This window comes from Penicillium taxi, assembly GCF_028828555.1.
Source record: "Penicillium taxi strain IBT 34144 chromosome Unknown utg000002l_segment0_segment0, whole genome shotgun sequence".
NCBI lineage: Eukaryota > Fungi > Ascomycota > Eurotiomycetes > Eurotiales > Aspergillaceae > Penicillium > Penicillium taxi.
The window spans coordinates 525,418-543,018 of record NW_026643204.1 but is presented as its reverse complement, the minus strand read 5'-3'; the positions used below and the strand labels follow the sequence as shown (position 1 = coordinate 543,018).

General features: G+C 45.9%; 7 protein-coding genes across 7 annotated transcripts; 5 read left to right on the top strand and 2 right to left on the bottom strand.

Annotated features, from left to right (window-relative positions):
* Positions 1-438: 438 nt before the first annotated feature.
* On the top strand, positions 439-2,141 carry N7495_002133 (S8 family peptidase; the record flags this gene model as incomplete). The annotated part of the gene is made up of 5 exons (XM_057204803.1): positions 439-927; positions 982-1,330; positions 1,385-1,728; positions 1,794-1,989; positions 2,044-2,141. The coding sequence occupies 5 exons, from the start codon at positions 439-441 to the stop codon at positions 2,139-2,141; spliced, it is 1,476 nt and encodes a 491-aa protein (XP_057065410.1).
* A 204-nt stretch (positions 2,142-2,345) lies between these two features.
* On the bottom strand, positions 2,346-2,785 carry N7495_002132 (uncharacterized protein; the record flags this gene model as incomplete). The annotated part of the gene is made up of 2 exons (XM_057204802.1): positions 2,346-2,672; positions 2,720-2,785. The coding sequence occupies 2 exons, from the start codon at positions 2,783-2,785 to the stop codon at positions 2,346-2,348; spliced, it is 393 nt and encodes a 130-aa protein (XP_057065409.1).
* Positions 2,786-4,399: 1,614 nt separating this feature from the next.
* On the top strand, positions 4,400-6,920 carry N7495_002131 (ABC-F family ATP-binding cassette domain-containing protein; the record flags this gene model as incomplete). Its single annotated transcript, XM_057204801.1, has 7 exons — positions 4,400-4,474; positions 4,528-4,720; positions 4,775-4,963; positions 5,013-5,205; positions 5,256-5,355; positions 5,404-6,498; positions 6,555-6,920. 7 exons carry the CDS (start codon positions 4,400-4,402, stop codon positions 6,918-6,920), a joined length of 2,211 nt encoding a protein of 736 aa, XP_057065408.1.
* A 593-nt stretch (positions 6,921-7,513) lies between these two features.
* N7495_002130 (molybdopterin cofactor biosynthetic protein) lies at positions 7,514-8,140 on the top strand (the record flags this gene model as incomplete). The annotated part of the gene is made up of 1 exon (XM_057204800.1): positions 7,514-8,140. The coding sequence occupies one exon, from the start codon at positions 7,514-7,516 to the stop codon at positions 8,138-8,140; it is 627 nt and encodes a 208-aa protein (XP_057065407.1).
* A 2,117-nt stretch (positions 8,141-10,257) lies between these two features.
* Positions 10,258-12,647, top strand: N7495_002129 (uncharacterized protein; the record flags this gene model as incomplete). The annotated part of the gene is made up of 7 exons (XM_057204799.1): positions 10,258-10,467; positions 10,519-11,309; positions 11,359-11,524; positions 11,574-11,742; positions 11,802-11,870; positions 12,015-12,030; positions 12,086-12,647. The coding sequence occupies 7 exons, from the start codon at positions 10,258-10,260 to the stop codon at positions 12,645-12,647; spliced, it is 1,983 nt and encodes a 660-aa protein (XP_057065406.1).
* Positions 12,648-12,913: 266 nt separating this feature from the next.
* N7495_002128 (mRNA-binding ribosome synthesis protein NOC2) lies at positions 12,914-15,214 on the bottom strand (the record flags this gene model as incomplete). Its single annotated transcript, XM_057204798.1, has 1 exon — positions 12,914-15,214. The coding sequence occupies one exon, from the start codon at positions 15,212-15,214 to the stop codon at positions 12,914-12,916; it is 2,301 nt and encodes a 766-aa protein (XP_057065405.1).
* Positions 15,215-15,401: 187 nt separating this feature from the next.
* N7495_002127 (ESCRT-I subunit protein VPS28) lies at positions 15,402-16,248 on the top strand (the record flags this gene model as incomplete). Its single annotated transcript, XM_057204797.1, has 3 exons — positions 15,402-15,491; positions 15,550-15,786; positions 15,844-16,248. The coding sequence occupies 3 exons, from the start codon at positions 15,402-15,404 to the stop codon at positions 16,246-16,248; spliced, it is 732 nt and encodes a 243-aa protein (XP_057065404.1).
* Between the last annotated feature and the right edge of the window lie 1,353 nt (positions 16,249-17,601).

Here is a 17,601-nt window from a genome sequence, read left to right as displayed (position 1 = left end):
GTGCCACCTATTCCAAACACAGGCTCGGTCACATTAATTAAGATCTACGCCTATGCAGGTTTTTAATTTACATTACCTGTTCGCAGTATATCCGATGCAATTAGCGGTCCTTCTAGAAAGATCTTTGCGCCCGGCTAGATGTGGTCCCAATTATCTAAATCCAACGATAGAGGTAACTTGGGGGCGAACATTAGTTTATAAAACTGAGATTCTTTGACCAGTTAGTCGCTATGTCAAAGATTGTGCATTCGGGAAAAGCGAGCTCTGACCATTATGTGGGTAGAAAGTCGCTATTTTCTGGTCGTGCTGGCTGTTATCGCCACAGTTCTAGTACTCGGAGATCCATCCGCAGGTAAGAATGTTCTTATTGGATCCTTTTCTACAATGGTGGTTTCATGTCCTAACAAAGGGTCAGATAAATCCATATCGTCTACCAACATGGCTGGCTTGCCAGAGAAACGAGATAATTGGGGGTCGTACAACTCGATATACGTTATCACCACCAAGGATGGCACTTCTCTAGCGGAGTTTAATTCCAAAGTCAAGGGGTTTGACAATGGAGCAGGGACGGAAAGTGTCAATGATGCTGTCAACTACCAGGTGTATAGTACCCGCCTCACGGCAGCCCAAGCCGCTGAGATGAAGAAGATTTCTTGTGTTCGATATGTTTGGGAAGAACTTGACCCAGATTATGATAACGATGATGACTCCGAAGATGAACGAGCTTTGCCGCCATTTTTGGAAGAGCCGTCCTTTCAGCGTCGAGGAAGTGGAGGCAGCGTTTCTCGCAAGGAAAGTGCCTCTCAACTGAAGTTGCTATCATGGAATAAGCCTGGAAAGCCTGGTGGAGATTATTTGGCTGATAGCAGCCTGGGGAAGGGGACCACCATCTATGTGATTGACACAGGGTTTAACCTGGCAGCTTCAGTAAGTCTTCATATGTTCTTGAATTTCGCCAATTTATTGACGAGATTGAATCAGGACCTTGCAAGCACCAATGATAGAAAGGTCACCCACTATGTGGTTGATAATGAAAAAACTCTCCCCCTTGATAGTTCCCTCACAGATGCGTCATGGCGGAAGCCCAGTGATATAACAGACTGGGGAGATCATGGTACAAGTGTTGCATGTGTGGCTGGTGGTTTGGTGTATGGTGTGGCATCAAAAGCCAATCTTCATCTAGTAAAAGCGAAGAACGCATGGAAAAAGCCCGGTAGCCCCTTAAAGGTTGGGCGTTACCAGCTAGCTGCATTGTCAGATGCATTTATTCATATCCTGGGCCACATCAGAACCAACTCAAAGGGGAAGGCTGTTGTTAATATGTCTTGGGGTAAGTCATTTTGGTTAAATATGAAGCTTGATCTCACGTTAACCTTCGATGCAGGCATAGAATCCTCCCAGGATGTGACAAACCTTCTTGACATGTTCATCAAGAACTTGGAAGCACTTGATGCTGTACCGGTCACCTCGGCTGGCAATACAGGAGATGAAGACGATAGCGGGTTAGAAAAGAAGGTCCCTACAAATTTAGGCACAGATGATAATACGCTGATTACCGTCGGCGGCACCAAGTCAGATGGTGACCTGTGGTCTAAGACCACGCCAAAAAGAGCTGGCAAGGCAGGATCAATAACAGTATATGCACAGGGAAGTAAAGTGACGACCCAGAATGGTGAAGGGGTTGTGAGCTCTGATCATTCAGGGACGAGCTTGGCATCGCCAGCTATTGTAAGTACCAAACATCACCCGTGGACTTCTTCTACCTGACTCCTTCTAATTATTTGGATAACCAGGCCGGCTTAGTTGCCTATTACATGGGACATGATGATTTTAATCACAATTTCAGGACCGGTCGTGTTGCAACAGATGTGAAGGATTTTGTGACCAGGTTTGCCTTTCAACGCGTTGAAAAGGTTAAACTTGCCAAAAATTATCCAAAACCAGACAAAGTGCTGGTTGGATATAATATAGCGAGAGGAGCTGCTCAACGTAAGAATCCTTCTACCTTTAGTTTGATCCATTGAGATGACTGACCTTCAAAAGAATGCAAAGTTTACAAGCGTGATGGTTTTCTCACACGTCGATGTGAGCTAGAGGATGTAACAACAGATTCACCTTATCTGGTTGATGATTGTGAATAGTGACTATGACTATAACATTTATATATATATACATATAGCTAGTCAAAATAAATATCCAATCTTCAAAAAAAGGGTTATGAGTTCATAGTTCTAATATCTATGAATTACGAAGACAATCGCAGCGATAAACTCATATAACAGACAATCACTCAGCTAAGTGGTTCAATTAAATGAGCTCCGCTCACTTCATCAATGGAATGTGCTTCAACCTAGCAGGTAAATCCATGCATATGTTAGATCATAGATGAAGATGCTAGATAGCAAAGTAGGGAACGTTACTTTTTTTGAGATCTTTAAGCCCTCCTCCTGGGCAGTCGCGATGATAGTCCTTGTCGCACGGCTATGTACCATACGATGTTTCACCGATTGGGAATATAATTTTGTATAGATAAAAATAACACCATCTGCACCATGTGGCCGGTAGAATGCATACTTCAGCGGGTCAGGGGAGACGTGAACAATCACGGAATCAAGATCAATTCCGCTGGTGGAGTTTAGGAAATTGATTGCTTCCTCTGAGACATCAATTTCCTATTCAGGTTGTTAGCTCTTTCTAACGGCCCTGAAGCCGGACTTACTAGGTGTAGAAGAGTCATCTCTTGCAGCCCTCGAAGGGCTGCTTTTGCCGAATCATCCACAAGCATGTCGAGGCCGAAACAGTAGCTACCTAGGTAGAAAACAAACTATTGTATTTCGAAAGAGCCGATCATATTTTAAGGCGAAAGCAATATTAAGGCCTCAAACATGGGGCGAAATACGGCTTAAAGCGGAGACAAAATGGGGCCAAAACATATTAACGGCTTTAAAGCTTATTACGTCAGCACAGAGACCCTTGAAACTCTTTAACTATGGGCTGTAAAGATTACTACTTTGGATCGAAGTTGATTGGACTAATTATTGCGTTAGAAGATGATTCAGATGAGCGCTTTCTACCAGGTCCTTTTCTTATACTAATCTTTAATACTTCCATACCTTTCACCTTCGCGGCTCATCGGTCCCTTCGATCAATTCATAAGCCTGATCTTGTCATGACCCACATCCATATGTACTCTGAACTTATGTTTGCGGGCGAATTCCTTGAGCAACCTCCTGTCTACAGCCTGCTAGCCCGCCTGAATTTTATTAACTATTACTCTGATATCTGAATCCTTCTAATGGTTCTGAATATCAGCCTATCCCGCCTGCGCGGTGACACAATGAGATCATGTTGCTTATGTGGAAGTATGTTCTCACTGTGTTACACTATAGCCTACGTGTGGACGTGGACAGAGGAGCAAAAGAGGAAAGAGATGTCTTCTAAGGAAGCTGAGCGGCGGCACGCTATCATGTGGCCGCTGACTAACTCTATGTGGCTAACACACTGAGAGGGATGGTAACACCTACCTAGAGGGCAAGTCGATAATATCCTGAAATCATATGAATTTTTACAAAAGAACGCTATATTTCGCAGCCTGTTTGCAAAAACTCTGTATAGACCTAGAGAACGTTCGACCGTTGCAGAATTTTATACCCAATTTGCGAACGCGGCTAGAGTGTAATTTCTGGATATCATCAACGTATCAATTTCTAGATTTTAAGGGTCAGATTTAGGAGTTATGATATAAACAAGACGATTTATAACAATTCTGCCTCAAAAAACTCATCAAAAACTTCGCTTATGCGGACGGCTGGGTATATCAGTGGGATCACAGGCATTATGGGGTTGCGGGGAAACCTAGGAAGTACAAGGCAAATGTGTTGGTTGTGAAGGGCATCAAATTGCAGCCATATTGCAGATATTTACTGTAATGGAAGGTCTTATCAGCCTGAGGCATGCTATGTTATTAGGTTTATTTGGGCAGTAATCAATCAATTCATTCACATTTCTGATTGGCCATCCAGACCTTTAAAAGTCGACTTTAGTGACTCACGAGTGCCAACTTTGGAATGCAACTAAACCAAATTGGGACCCCGAATGTAGTAAATTGACCCACCTTGATTCTTGACCTTTCATAATTCGATATCAGATTGCAAGATCGCGAGATCGAAAAGACTAAATGGGGTTTCCATGACTCACTATAGTAAAAGGTATGGTTTAATCCATGCTGTGGGGCGAGACCCTGAACCGAGGTAACCTTTAAATGAAGTATATCTGAACCGTCGTATCATTTGGCATTTGTCGGCTCAACTGTTCTAAGGTTGAGGTACGAACAAATTTCATCAGAATAGTTGAATAAATTCAACGATATATGAATGAAAGCTGTGCATCATCATCAGCTATGAGTTCACCCCCAAAGATCCTTGCAACATGCAAGCAAACTCGATTCCACCTTGAAGACAAGTCTTCATCTGAGGTTTGTGAGAGCCAACTCCCTGATATTTGAGCTGCATTTTCATTTCTTTCCAGATTGATGTAGAGGGTCTTGTAATTGCTGTTACCTCATCGACTCTAGAACCAAATGAAGATCCAACATCGAGAAAAACAAAGTCAAAGTCGAAGACTAAAGCTGCTGGACAAGAGCTTATTTCCGACGGTCACCTCCGTCTCAAGGCAGGCGTTCACTATGGGTTGATAGGAAGGAATGGGACCGGAAAGTCTAGTGAGAACCTTCCTCGGCTCTATTCAGTGTTCATATGCTGATACTTGTCTGCAGCACTGTTGAAAGCGATGGCTGAAAAGCTTATTCCTGGAATACCCCATGCTACGCGCATTGCTATTCTCCAGCAGACGAACGACAATGATGATTTTGAGAGTACCATAGGACCAAAGTCAGATAAAACTGTCTTGGAATCTGTATTCAGTAGTGATGAAGTTAGGAATGAGGCTGTTCGAACCGCCCATTGTAAGTATTCTATTTCGTTCGCGGTTTCACCATTTTAATGAATATTTAGTACTTTCTACGAGCTTTGAGTCGGAGGATCCTCTCGAACCGGTGCATGCAATCAGGAAATTCCGGTGTCAGCAGGCTGAAAAAGAGCTACAGCTAGCTCAAAAGAATGTCAGCCTGAAGAGCGGTGCAAGGGGTTTGCAAGCCAGAAAGGATCTGAAGACTGCTGAATTGAACCTAGATTCTGTACGAGAGTTGTAAGAAAATGACAGCCCACTCCTTTCGCTCATCATCTCACATTCAACAGACTTGCACAGGAACCAGGTGCTATTGATCCTGAAACAGTCCAGGTGGACACACAACATGCAGCTGATATGCTGCAGATGGTACAATCTCAGCTAGAAGACGTAAGTACCACTGATTCCAGCTCATCCCTCTAGCTGACAAGCTAGCAGATGAAACTTGCAGATATTGAAAAAGAAGCTCGTAAAGCACTTCTGGGCCTGGGCTTCAAACTTGAAGGACTTGGGAAAAAGGTCTCTTCGCTGTCAGGGGGCTGGCAGATGCGATGCAAACTGGCAAGCATTCTAATTCAGAGACCCGATGTCATGATTCTCGATGAGCCTACAAATTTCTTAGATCTTCTAGGAGTGATCTGGCTCGAGACTTACCTTAAACGAATGCGCGAGATTTCTGAGACTACAGTTGTTCTTGTCTCTCATGATCGTGACTTCACTAACACTATCTGCGAAGAAATTATTATCCTGCGAGATCAGAAACTAAATTACTTCCGTGGTAACCTTGCTGCCTACGAGAAAGATTTTGAAGATCAAAAACTATACCTAGGGCGAATGAGAGAATCACAGGAGCGTCAAATCGCCCATATGGAAGCGAGTATTCGGGAGAACCTGAAGGTCGGCAAGAAAACCAACGATGAGAATAAGCTCCGTCAAGCGAAATCTCGACAGAAGAAAGTTGACGACAGGATGGGTCTGCAAGTCAGTGCAAATGGAGGCAGGTTTAAACTGAACCGGGATTTGGTTGGGTATCACTTGACTAGCCGGGCAGAGATCGAGGTGCCGACAGACGAGAGGGGCGCGATGATGAGTATGCCCGATGCCACGGAGCTTCGGTTTCCAGGACCACTGGTTTCTTTAGAGGGAATTACCTTCCGATATGACAAGAATGAGGGAACGATTTTAGATAATGTCAATCTGGTCATTCATATGGGTGACCGGGTCGGCATCATGGGTATCAACGGATCGGGGAAGACTACTCTAATCCGTATCGCGACAGGACAAATCTCTCCTACTCGAGGTAAAGTCACGACGCATTCACGGCTGAAAGTAGGATACTACGGCCAACACTCTGCCGAAGAATTGCTTGAACGCTCTCGAGGTGAGCCTGGCCTGACTGCATTAAGCTTACTGATGGCCGAGACTGGTGGAGCACTCAATGAAGGTGAGGTTAGAGGGCTGTTGTCATCAATGGGATTATCAGGCCGCATTGTGTCTGATGTGCCAATAGCCAAGCTATCCGGAGGGCAGCTAGTAGGTTCACAATTTTGTTCCAGAGATTTCAAAGTACTCATATCTGATTCTCATAGGTCCGACTTGCTCTGTCACGAATAGTATGGAGCGCACCGCAACTTCTCATTCTTGATGAAATTACCACTCATCTGGATTTTCAAACCGTCACTGCCCTTGTGACAGCATTATCGTCATTTAACGGTGCAATCCTACTTGTTTCGCACGACAGGTTCTTAATCCGATCGGTGATTGAAGGTAAACAGGATATGGATCAAAGCCTTGACGAGAACTTTGAGGGGGTGAACGAGGAGAAAGTGGATATCAATACTCGATGCCGTTCAGTGTACGTTGTCAAAGCGGGCAAGTTGGTCGAGCAGTCAAATGGAGTAGAGCAGTTTGAGAAGAGCCTGGTGAAACGAGTTCAAAAGGGACTCTCAAGTTAATTAGCCAAAAGATGTTGGTCGTTGGTAGGATCACGTTTGTCTGTCTAGATCATGTGAACTCGCTGCCTAGTAGTGTACCAGTGATTTGAAAGTACGCTAGTTCAGTCCATTAAATACCCCATCCATTTCTTCTTCTCTCTTTCCTTTCTTCTTCACATATCTTATTTCTCTTATATTTGGTCCTGTCGACAACGCCCCTAGGACCGGGCAGGAGGGCTAGCTTTCCGAGACCATATGATGAGAGCCGTTTCCTATTGCCCATTCCCCTTGCCTGTTTCTTTTGGATCCTACACTTTGCTCTGTTTTTGATTTCTGTTATTATCTCTGATTTTTGTCTGCTATAGCGTGAGTGCTGTTTTTTTGCATTTTAACTATTTCATGCTTATATAGCCTCGAGCGGACGGTTTAAGATCGAAGAATCCGAAACTGATGTATCAAATTCCGAATTTTCAGTGGTAATAGAAGATAGTAAATAAATAACTAAATAGTTAACTTAGTTATTTATATTCGATGACTAAGAATAAGTCAAGCTCCACCTTTAAACAGCATCATTCTCGATCGTTCAACTACTACGGGCAACAACTCTGGCAAGCATGCTGTACAAATTGGTCTCACCCCGCCTACGGGCTCCCTCTGTCCTATTGACTACTGCACAGTGTCGCCTTCAAAGCACCAAATCCAACCCCACTCACTCTCTCCCCACGACCTCCGACCCCGATCTTCCCCACCTTACACAATCCCAAACGGTGCATATGACCCAGATCACCGAGAAGCCAGAAACCAAACGTGTAGCCACAGCTGCCTGTCAGGTATTCTTCTCGAATTCCAGACCATGGGAGCTTCTTCGACAGGGCAAGGGGACGCACAAGGGCGATGTTTTCAGTGTAGCTCGCATTGCGGGGATTATGGCTGCTAAGCGAACACCAGATCTTGTCCCATTGTGTCACCCTGGTATTGGGATTACAGGTGTGGAAGTGGACGTAGAGCTAGAGGAGCCCAACCCTCATACACAAGATCATGGAGCTATGCAGATCAAAGCGACTGTCAGCTGTTTTGGGCGGACTGGAGTGGAAATGGAGGCTATGACGGCTACTACTGGGGCTGCATTGACGGTGTATGATATGCTCAAGGCCGTGGACAAGGGCATGGTTATTGGTAGGGTGCGGTTGTTGGAGAAGCAGGGGGGAAAGAGCGGGCACTGGGTAAGAAGTTCCGAGTGACCTAATAGGCAGTTACAGCAGTGCAAGTAACTACTTTGTACTATTTACTCTACATCAATATGCTACACACCAAGCATCGTCTTTTAGGAAAGCTGTGGTCATCACTGTCGCCGCCAAAATTAGCCGCTCGCCCACTTTTTGTCGATACATATACAGACCACCTGCTCTCAGCCTTCATATTGCCATGGTAACCCCAGAGGACAGGTTCCGGCCCCATAGCTAGGGCTACTTCTGCCCAAGCTAAACCTCTCTTGCCAAAACTTGCAGCAATGTTCGGGATTAATATCAACTTTAAATAGTCAAGTTCAAAGGCACCACCAAGCTATTCTAGCTCGACTCAGATAAAGAACTCTCTATTCTGGCGAAACTCGCTGATCATCTCTCCCTCTTGCTGTTTCGACATGTCCCGAAGTGGACGATGTTATTTTCCCTTGCATATCCTTCCTTCTCACTTTATGAATCGTCACCATTGTCGTACAATTCAGTACTCTAAACTCCAAGAGATCGATCGGCTTGCACCGTTCGTTGCTCTTGCGTGGTATGAAGATCGAATCCAGTCCTTAAAAAGCCGCTTTCAAGTTTAATATCCTATGACCTGGGCGCGTTGTACTTGAAAGACAAGGAGTCTTGAGTGACTGCGTTCACAACTAAAGTACGTTTCAGACGGAACTCTAGCTAACAACAAACTCCTTCGATTTCAGTGGCTAGAACATCTTACTCAAGTTGTGGACTTTCTCAACCTTGAACTAGGCTTATTTTAGGTGACTACGGTCCGGCCGCCAGGCATATATTGATGTCTTATATTTCAGGCAGGAAATTACAGCAATTCTCTAGTTTAAACCCAGTACCTGTCCGAGCACCATAACCACCAATATATTGCACTCCGGAATCTGCTTATCGATCCTAGCACAAGAGATATCGTTCTATTTGACTTTGACCGTGCTGCATGTGGAAAGAAGCACCTGTATGATGATTGAGATGACGTTAGCAGCGTCGTATTCACACTTCACGAGTTTACCATGAACGATAAATTCTTCTCTGGTAACCCCACTGGGAACGGAATACCGATAAGGTACAGAGTATAGAGTGGAGCTGTAATCGCGAGCTAGACTCTGAACTAATTAGCTTTCGCACCTTTTTGAACAGAATCGGACGGTTATATGGATCGATATCTCAATGTGCCACACCGGCTTATATGACCCGATCTACTAACAGCGCCCTATTGCAGCATTTCATTCGAATTTGGCACAGAGGATAGAAAGCCAAACTAAGTAACGGGCCATCAGCCTAAACGCACCGCAATGAAGCTAGGACAGTATTTCTTTGGCTAGGAGAGGACACCACAGAGCCGCTTGTTGAACGCTGAGCAAAGTGCGAAATAGCCGAAAGTCACATTGAATGAAGAGTGAACGGAGGTTACCGCAGTTCTCACCCTTTACGACTTTAATTTCCAAGGCTCAGTCTTTACTTGGAAAAAAAGAAAAAAGGCAGGAAAGCCGAATCCACGGGAACTAAATACAACTTCACGTTGTTTCGAGCTCTGTGTTCTCATTAGTAAGAGAGACAGAAAACAAAACTATCAAGTTGAGAATCTTCAAAAGGATCTTTCAAAAAGACAGTTGAGGTTGAGTTTTATCGGTAGAAAAGAGCGCCATCTCCGACTTTTCGAATGGTCAGTATTAGGTACTTCTATTATGATTGATGCATTATATCGGCTCCTAAGTGGCTCATACTACACAGTAAGTAACTTACTAAGTACACAACATGAATAAAATTCCAACGTGGGGCTGATCTAGATAATTTTTTTCTCTCCCCCACAATCTTCGAGTTTTCTAATACTCTCAAAATGAGAGTCTAAAGACTTTTCAATCCCAAGGTTGGCGTTGTGAGGTTGTAGCCTGCTGCTACTTCCTGCTACTTGTTAGTTGGCACACCGACTTCTTACCCGAGCTTTATCCGGCATACACTTCACTTTTTTTCCTTCTTTTTTCTTGTCCCTCTGCAGGTCGGGAACAGGGGATGAAACTTCTGACAGGTCTCAGTATGTATGTGTTTCAATTACTTCTTTTTTGCCTCATGCATATTCTTACTGAAAAAGTCCCAGTCCCTTCCCACGGATGGCAAGGCCCCTTGAACAGGCTGGAAGGGCTATCATGGCTGTCTTGCCACCTTCTAATTTCCTAACACTACACTACATATATTTTATTATTACTTGTGTCGTTAGCAGCATCGTATTCTACCTTACATCGACACCATGGCGGAGTGTTTCATATACCGACTCAATTTTCCTATGCGTCAGTGCGATGACCGGTGCCGGCATGAATACAGTAAGTTAACTCGCTCTGTCTGGTGTAGTTATAGATTCTAACTCCTTGCAGGTGGACTTGTCAACATTACATTCGTTTCAGCAAGCGATTCTATTCGTACTTATTATTCTTGGATCCGTTGTTCTGGTCTCTAACGTTGTGCTGCTGGTGCGCAAACGGGCTTTCGAGAATAAACTGGCTTCAACTCTGGCATCGCGGAATGAAGCCTCAAGATCCCCTCAAAATTGCAAGTCTTCGGGCTATGACCTTGAGCAGCAGCAGAATGGTCATGCTCGTGTAAAGACTCTGGGAACGGAGGAAACCCAAGTCTTCTCTGATTACGGTAACCAGACTGAATGGAGGGATGACGACGAGATCACAATGGCCGATGTGCAACGTCACCATCATCATCCACATCGCGTATTCCCGATGGCCGGCGTTGGAGCCCGACCTGATTTGCACAATCACCCACGCGATGTAGTGCCAGTCACTCCTTGCCCTGAAGAAGCACCATACTCGGGATTGAAGGGAGTGATCCGAGGAACACAAAAGTACTTTTCTTCAAGAGGCTTGATCGGGCGCAACTCACAGTTTCACGGGCTAACTGCAGCTGAGCGGGACAAGCTTGGGGGCGTCGAGTACAAGGCGGTCTCATTTTTGACACTAGTTGTGTTTCTGTATCTGGCCATGTTTCTCGTCATTGGAAGTGTCGGTGTGGGCGGATGGCTGCAGTTGAACCATCCAGATATTACACGCACAAATGGACTCGATCCTTTTTGGACTGGAGCCTTCTTTGCTGCGTCTGCGTTCGCGAACAGCGGCATGTCGCTTTTGGATGCCAATATGGTCGCCCTGCAGTTGAAGTATGTGACATTTTGATACAGGAACAACTGTATACTGACTGCATTTTAGTGCGTATCCCCTATTAACCTTGGGTTTCATGATTCTTGCCGGAAACACGCTATATCCTTGCTTCCTACGATTGATCATTTGGACAATGAGAAAACTGCTTCCAGATAGACCAAACTGGCATTGTTGGAGAACAACTCTCGATTTTATCCTTGATCATCCCCGAAGAGTTCGTGATCATATAAATACAATACTCGGCTTTTTATTAACAAGACCAGGTTTATACCAATCTCTTCCCATCACGCCACACATGGTATTTGCTCGGAACTATTATTATCTTAAACGGTGTCGACTGGGCCGCGTTTGAGATCCTTGCCATAGGAAACAAAGAGATCGATGAACTACCCACAGAGTACCGCGTCCTGGATGGACTGTTTCAGGCATTAGGTACACATCTTCTTCCTTATCTTTTCTACAATTTCGAATCCAGCTAATCGAGTCTGTAGCTGTTCGCGCTGGTGGATTCTATGTCGTTACTATTGCTAATCTGCGACAAGGACTGCTTGTACTTTATGGTAAGTTGCTAGTCTCTGTCTATACATGATCATTATACTAACCAGCTTTCTAGTCCTTATGATGGTGAGTCGCACTGAATCAATCGCATATTATTCTTCCCACACGAAACTAACAGCACCATTAGTATGTCTCTGCATTTCCAGTGCTAGTGACGATCCGGTACGTACCAACACCTGGCTGTCCACACATTACAGAAAACTAACCTTCCAATCAGCAACACAAATGTTTACGAAGAACGCTCTCTGGGAATATACGCACATGACGAATCCCCTGACGAACCAGCAAATACGAGCCGCAGCAACGTGATAACAGATTTAATCCGCTACCACCTAGGCCGACCCAGCCTATCCGAAAAATCACGCGGCTACTTCGTTCACCAACAACTACGCTCCCAGCTAAGCCACGACATTTGGTGGATCGCACTAGCAGTGCTCTTCATCGCAATTGCTGAATCCGACCACTACACAAAGCAACCCGTCGCATTCTCGACCTTCAATATCATCTTCGAGGTCGTCTCTGCCTATGGCTGTGTCGGCGTCAGTGTCGGCTTTCCGGGGAAGAACTATTCTTTTTGTGGTGCTTGGCATCCTGTTAGCAAGTTGATTCTTGCTGCTGTCGCTTTGCGTGGAAGACATCGTGGTCTGCCCGTTGCCATTGATAAAGCTATTATGCTTCCTACTGAGTCTTTGGCGTGGGCTGAAGAAGAAGATGCTGCTTTGAGAAGAGAGAGGACTAGAGCCTGGGGACAGGATCGCATGCCTGCTGGGTCTGTTTAGATGTTCCGAGGTTCATTCTGAGCTTTGCATTTTGGTGGCTTGGTTTTGCTTAACGTTGCTTTTTACTACTTACATAGACATGATACACGACCGTGAATGAGGACTGAAGAATCAGATTAATGAAGATTAGAACCCAAAAATCCAATGAAAAACTAAAACACACAAACGCCATATTCTTTTGATGCGGAATTTCCCGATAGTCCAAGGTTATAGGTCAGACATGAAAGATATACACAAGGTTAAATAGAGCAAAGGAGGAGAACTATCTACTCAAACTCCATTTCATCCTCATCTTCTTCTTCCTCCTCTTCCTCTTCTTCGAGTTCCTCCTCGCTTTCCTCCTCTTCACCCTCGTCACTGTCATCGTCGCTTCCATCTAATCCAACCTTGCCATTCTCCTTCTCCTCAGCCCGACGCTTCTCATCTTCGAGGCGCGCCTCCTCGAGGATAGCAGCACGCTCCTCGCGTAACTGCCGCTGTGACTTGACAAAAGCGCCAAGAGGGGTACTCTCCCAATCCACATCCTTGAGGAAGTTATCGACCTCAATACGGTTGCGAGGGGTGAATGAGACGTTCAGACGACGCTCCTCGATCCAGCGGGCGTTAGCCTCAATCTTTTGCACAACCAAAAGAATCATTTGGTTGATCTTGGCGTTTTTGTTGCCGCCCGAGCGGGCAGAGACCTGCTTCAGCCAGCGCTTGAGTGAGACAACGACCGGGACGGAAAGTTCAGGGAAAGCGATGTGCTTGGACCACAAAACGAAGAACTCCGACAGAAGCTCGGCGACCTGCTCACCAACACCATCGTGGTAGGTACGCGAACGGAGGTAAGATTTCGGGGCGCGGATGGCAGTGTTGAAGTCGAGGGGCTTGAGAGTGCTGGACTTGGGAGCCTTGCGCATCTCTGCGGAGTTCAGAACCTCCAGGAGAGAGGACGCGAGCGGGATGTAGGTTCCAGTGGCGCGGGAGATTCGCAGCAGAGAGCGCGTGAGCTGGAAGCGGAGAGGGAAGTACTGTGCTGTCGGGATCAGGCGCATGGCACCCAAAGTAATCTGAACGACCGGGTAGATGAGGGGGCGCAGAGCGGACTGCTTTCCGGCCTGGGCCTCGACGAGACCGTCGCAGTGCTGTGAGAGCACACGCGACCAGAAGTCAAGAGAGTGGATATACTGCCAGTTGTAGATGGTTTTGTAGGACTCTTTGGAGGTGTTGGTAATGCTGCTGCGCAGGTGCATGGCCAATTGACGGATAAAAGTGAATCCAGTGGTGTATGCGACGTTCTGGTCGATACCCCAAATCTCTGCGGCCGAGTTCTTCATCAAGTTTACACCGGCCAGAGTATGCACAGTGGTGTTGCGGCTGCCCTTGACCACACCCTCGTAAGTAGTTTTGAGGACAGTCTCCTTGATACCTGCATCGCCAATGATCATAACACGGCGCAGCAAAAGGAAGGCAGTAATTCTGGTGGCATCGGCGGTCGATACATCAGCCCAAATACCGACAATAGTCTTGATCAAAGTCTTCAGAACCTTACGGAACTGCAAAAGGTAAGGCAACATGGGATCCATAGCGGCCAGAGTCATTTTGAGAGTCTTTGCATCCGAGAGATTGATCAGGAGATGGTGGACCGAGGAGGTGTGAGATTTGATCAGAGGAGTGAGAGTGTTAAACTTCTTCGAGTCAAGAGATACCCTGATCTTGCCGGACGCGGCCTCCTTCACAGGGAGGTGGTGCGCCAGAACCTTGGGAACGACAGTCAACGCGGTCACAAGCACTTGGTGGTAGACACTTGGATCGGAGATGGTGTATTTTTGCTCTGGGGCATCAGGGTCGTTGACGTAGGCTGCGGAACGGAATGCAAGAACGGATTGGCGCATAGCACGGATCGAGTGCTGTTCCTCCATCAAGCTTTGCCACTTCTTGACCATCTCAATGGTCAGAGTGTTGTCGATCTCTGCTACCTCATCCTCATCCTCTTCTTGCTTCTTGGCCTTCTTCTTCTTCTTTTTTGCTGGGCCCTCCTCTTCGGCAGCCTCACCTTCACTCAGCTCATCAACCTCAGCCAGATCGCCATGGTCAGCGAAGTCGAGTAGTTCGGCATCGTTTTCCTTAAGATACTTGTAGAACTCAGGATCTTTCTCCTTCAACGCCTCGAGTTGGGTATTGTGGTCATCGAATGCGTTGGTGCTGCTGGCATCGTCATCATCGCTTATAGCAGAGTCGGCAGCTTCGTCTTCATCTTGTGCTTTGTCTTCTGAACGCTTGCGTTTGCCGATCTTGGGGGTGATGTCCTTCTTGCTGGCCTTGTTATCGCTAGTAGGGTCAGCAATATCGAAGCCACCGGAGAAGAAGTCATCGACATTCATCTTGGCAAAAGCTTCCTTCTTCTTCACCTCCTCGGGATTCGGCTCGTTGTCTTCATCTTCAGCTTCACGGCGCTTGGCACTTGCGGCCTTACGCTTGTCGTTCAATTGATGGCGCTGCTTGATCTTTGCGCCGGCCTTGCGGCGCTCAAGGGTATCCTTGAGATGGTTCTTCTCGAACTTCTTAGTAGATTTTTTAGCCATGATGGACGATTGTCTGTATATGAGCTTTGATCAACAAGTCGTTGGCCGCTGGAAAGAAAAAAAATTTAGCTCGGGGACAATCAGCGGGACCGCTTTCGCGACCGCCTTTGGGGCTGCCGATAAGACCAGTCCTCCCCGCGCAGCTACTGCTATTAGGATTGTGATTTATTCTTGTTAGTTATTCAGAATGTATTCTCAGCGACCATTATCTTATGCTCCGACTCCCTACAGCTACACACCAAACCCTGCGCGGTCTGCTTCCATCAATCTAGATGAGGTATGAATCCCGTATGCAAGCAGCAACGCGGGGAAACCTCACCCTAACAAAGCTATAGGAAGTCAAGTTGGTCTCCAGTTCAGGAGAAAGAGATTTATACGAATCTCTCGCCGAGATATACAGCATAATTGTTACCCTTGATGGGTTGGAGAAGGCATACATCAAAGACGTTGTCACGGAGGCGGAGTATACCGAGACATGCACACGACTCCTGAAGCAGTACAAATCTAGTCTGGGGGATGAAACCGTGTCGCGCGAGTTCATTGATTTGGAAACTTTCAAACGAACATGGGGGGTAGGTCTCATGAGAGTGCCTTGACCATTTTAGGGTGAATGTCTAATCAGGTCACAGATGGAATGTCCTCGGGCGACTGAACGACTGCGAATCGGTCTTCCTGCGACTGTTGAACAGGCCTCGCATGGAGCACCCACTTCTAGTAGTGTGACAGCTGGGAACTCAGTCGGTGGTGCATCCGGCAGTCTAATTCTAGCGGCGACAGAGAACTTCATCACATTCCTCGATGCATTGAAGCTGAATATGGTTTCGAAGGATGCACTACACCCGTTGCTATCAGAAGTGATTCAGTCAGTCAACAAAGTCACTGACGGAGATTTTGAGAATCGCGGCAAAATCATTCAATGGCTGATTGCGCTAAATCAAATGCGGGCTACGGAAGAGCTGAGCGAAGACCAAGCACGGGAGCTGGCATTTGATATTGAGCAAGCTTATCAGGGATTTAAGGCTACGTTGAACTAACAAAGTCAGGTTTTCTTGCATTTGGCGTGGCGTTTTAGAATTCCTTTATATACCACTCCAGTATACGGAGTATCCGTAGTACTAGACATTCGTTGTCGGTTTTTTTAGGTGAAAGAAGAGTACTATCATCGGGTACGAATTACTCTCTCTACTATGATATCCATAGCACATCATGATACATTATAATTAAATACTCCGTAATAAAGTATTTCACCACTGAACGGGTCACACTACTGAACGGGTCAGTTTGACCCACTTATTTTTATGAATCCCAATAACTCCATTATTTACTATGTAATATAGTAAAAAAAAACTACTGAATGGGCCTACTAGGACAGGTTTCCCTCCTATGTCCAGGTGTCTTACATATCCCACACCGGCGTTGGGTTACAGGCGCCCTTACAGGCGCCTGGCCCTCTTGTAAATTGGCATCATTAAGTTTAGGGCCACCATTCGACGCGTCAACCAGGTCTAATCCCTCCTGAATTGTAAGACCCCCTACTACTGTTAATTGACGATTCGGACGTTCTTTTTGTTTTTTCTTTTTCTCATGGGCGGCGCGTAAATCTCTGTTTTCCAGGCGTAAGAGAGCATTCTCTTGATATAGGTAATTTGCACCCTTTACTATCTGGTCTAATGCTCTCTTAGATGGTGTTGGTGGCGTTCGAGATACAGTGCGTAATATAGCTTGGTGTTGACGTCGTAAATCTTTCTGCGTCCTAGGCGTCTTAGGTGTCCAATTTCGACTTGAATCGCTTCCTATAGAGGGTGGTGGTGGTGGTGTATCGACGCGCATAGTAAGCTTTTTTAACACCCTAGTAGGGTCAAGTGGCACGATTCCAGTTGCAGCAAACGCATTAGAAGCAGATGCAAATGCTTCAATACGCGCAGTAGGATATATCTCTAGGAAATCTCCTTTACTAATGTGGGAAAAACCAAGCTCTACTCTAGACTCAACCAGCCGAGAATAAGAGCGTTTTAACACCGCAAAACACCCAACATCAAGAGGTTGAAGAAGATGAGACGCATGCGCAGGCATACATAATGGTATAATATCATGCTCCTGGCAGATTTTGTCGAAATCAGGTGTTAAATGGCTACCATGGCCATCTAAGATCAGAAGGCGATACCGTCCTTTAGTACGAGCAGTAGCAGGTATAAAGAGCTTTTCAAGCCAACGGAGCCCTATTTGATTTGATGTCCAGCCATTAGGACTAATCTCAAGACGCCAATTAGGTGGTAAACCTAGATCAGGAGCAAACCAGCTCTGCATCATCACCTTACCCTTAAAGATAATACAGGGTGGAGGTGCGTAACCAGACGCGCCTAAACACTCTATCACAGTAACCCATT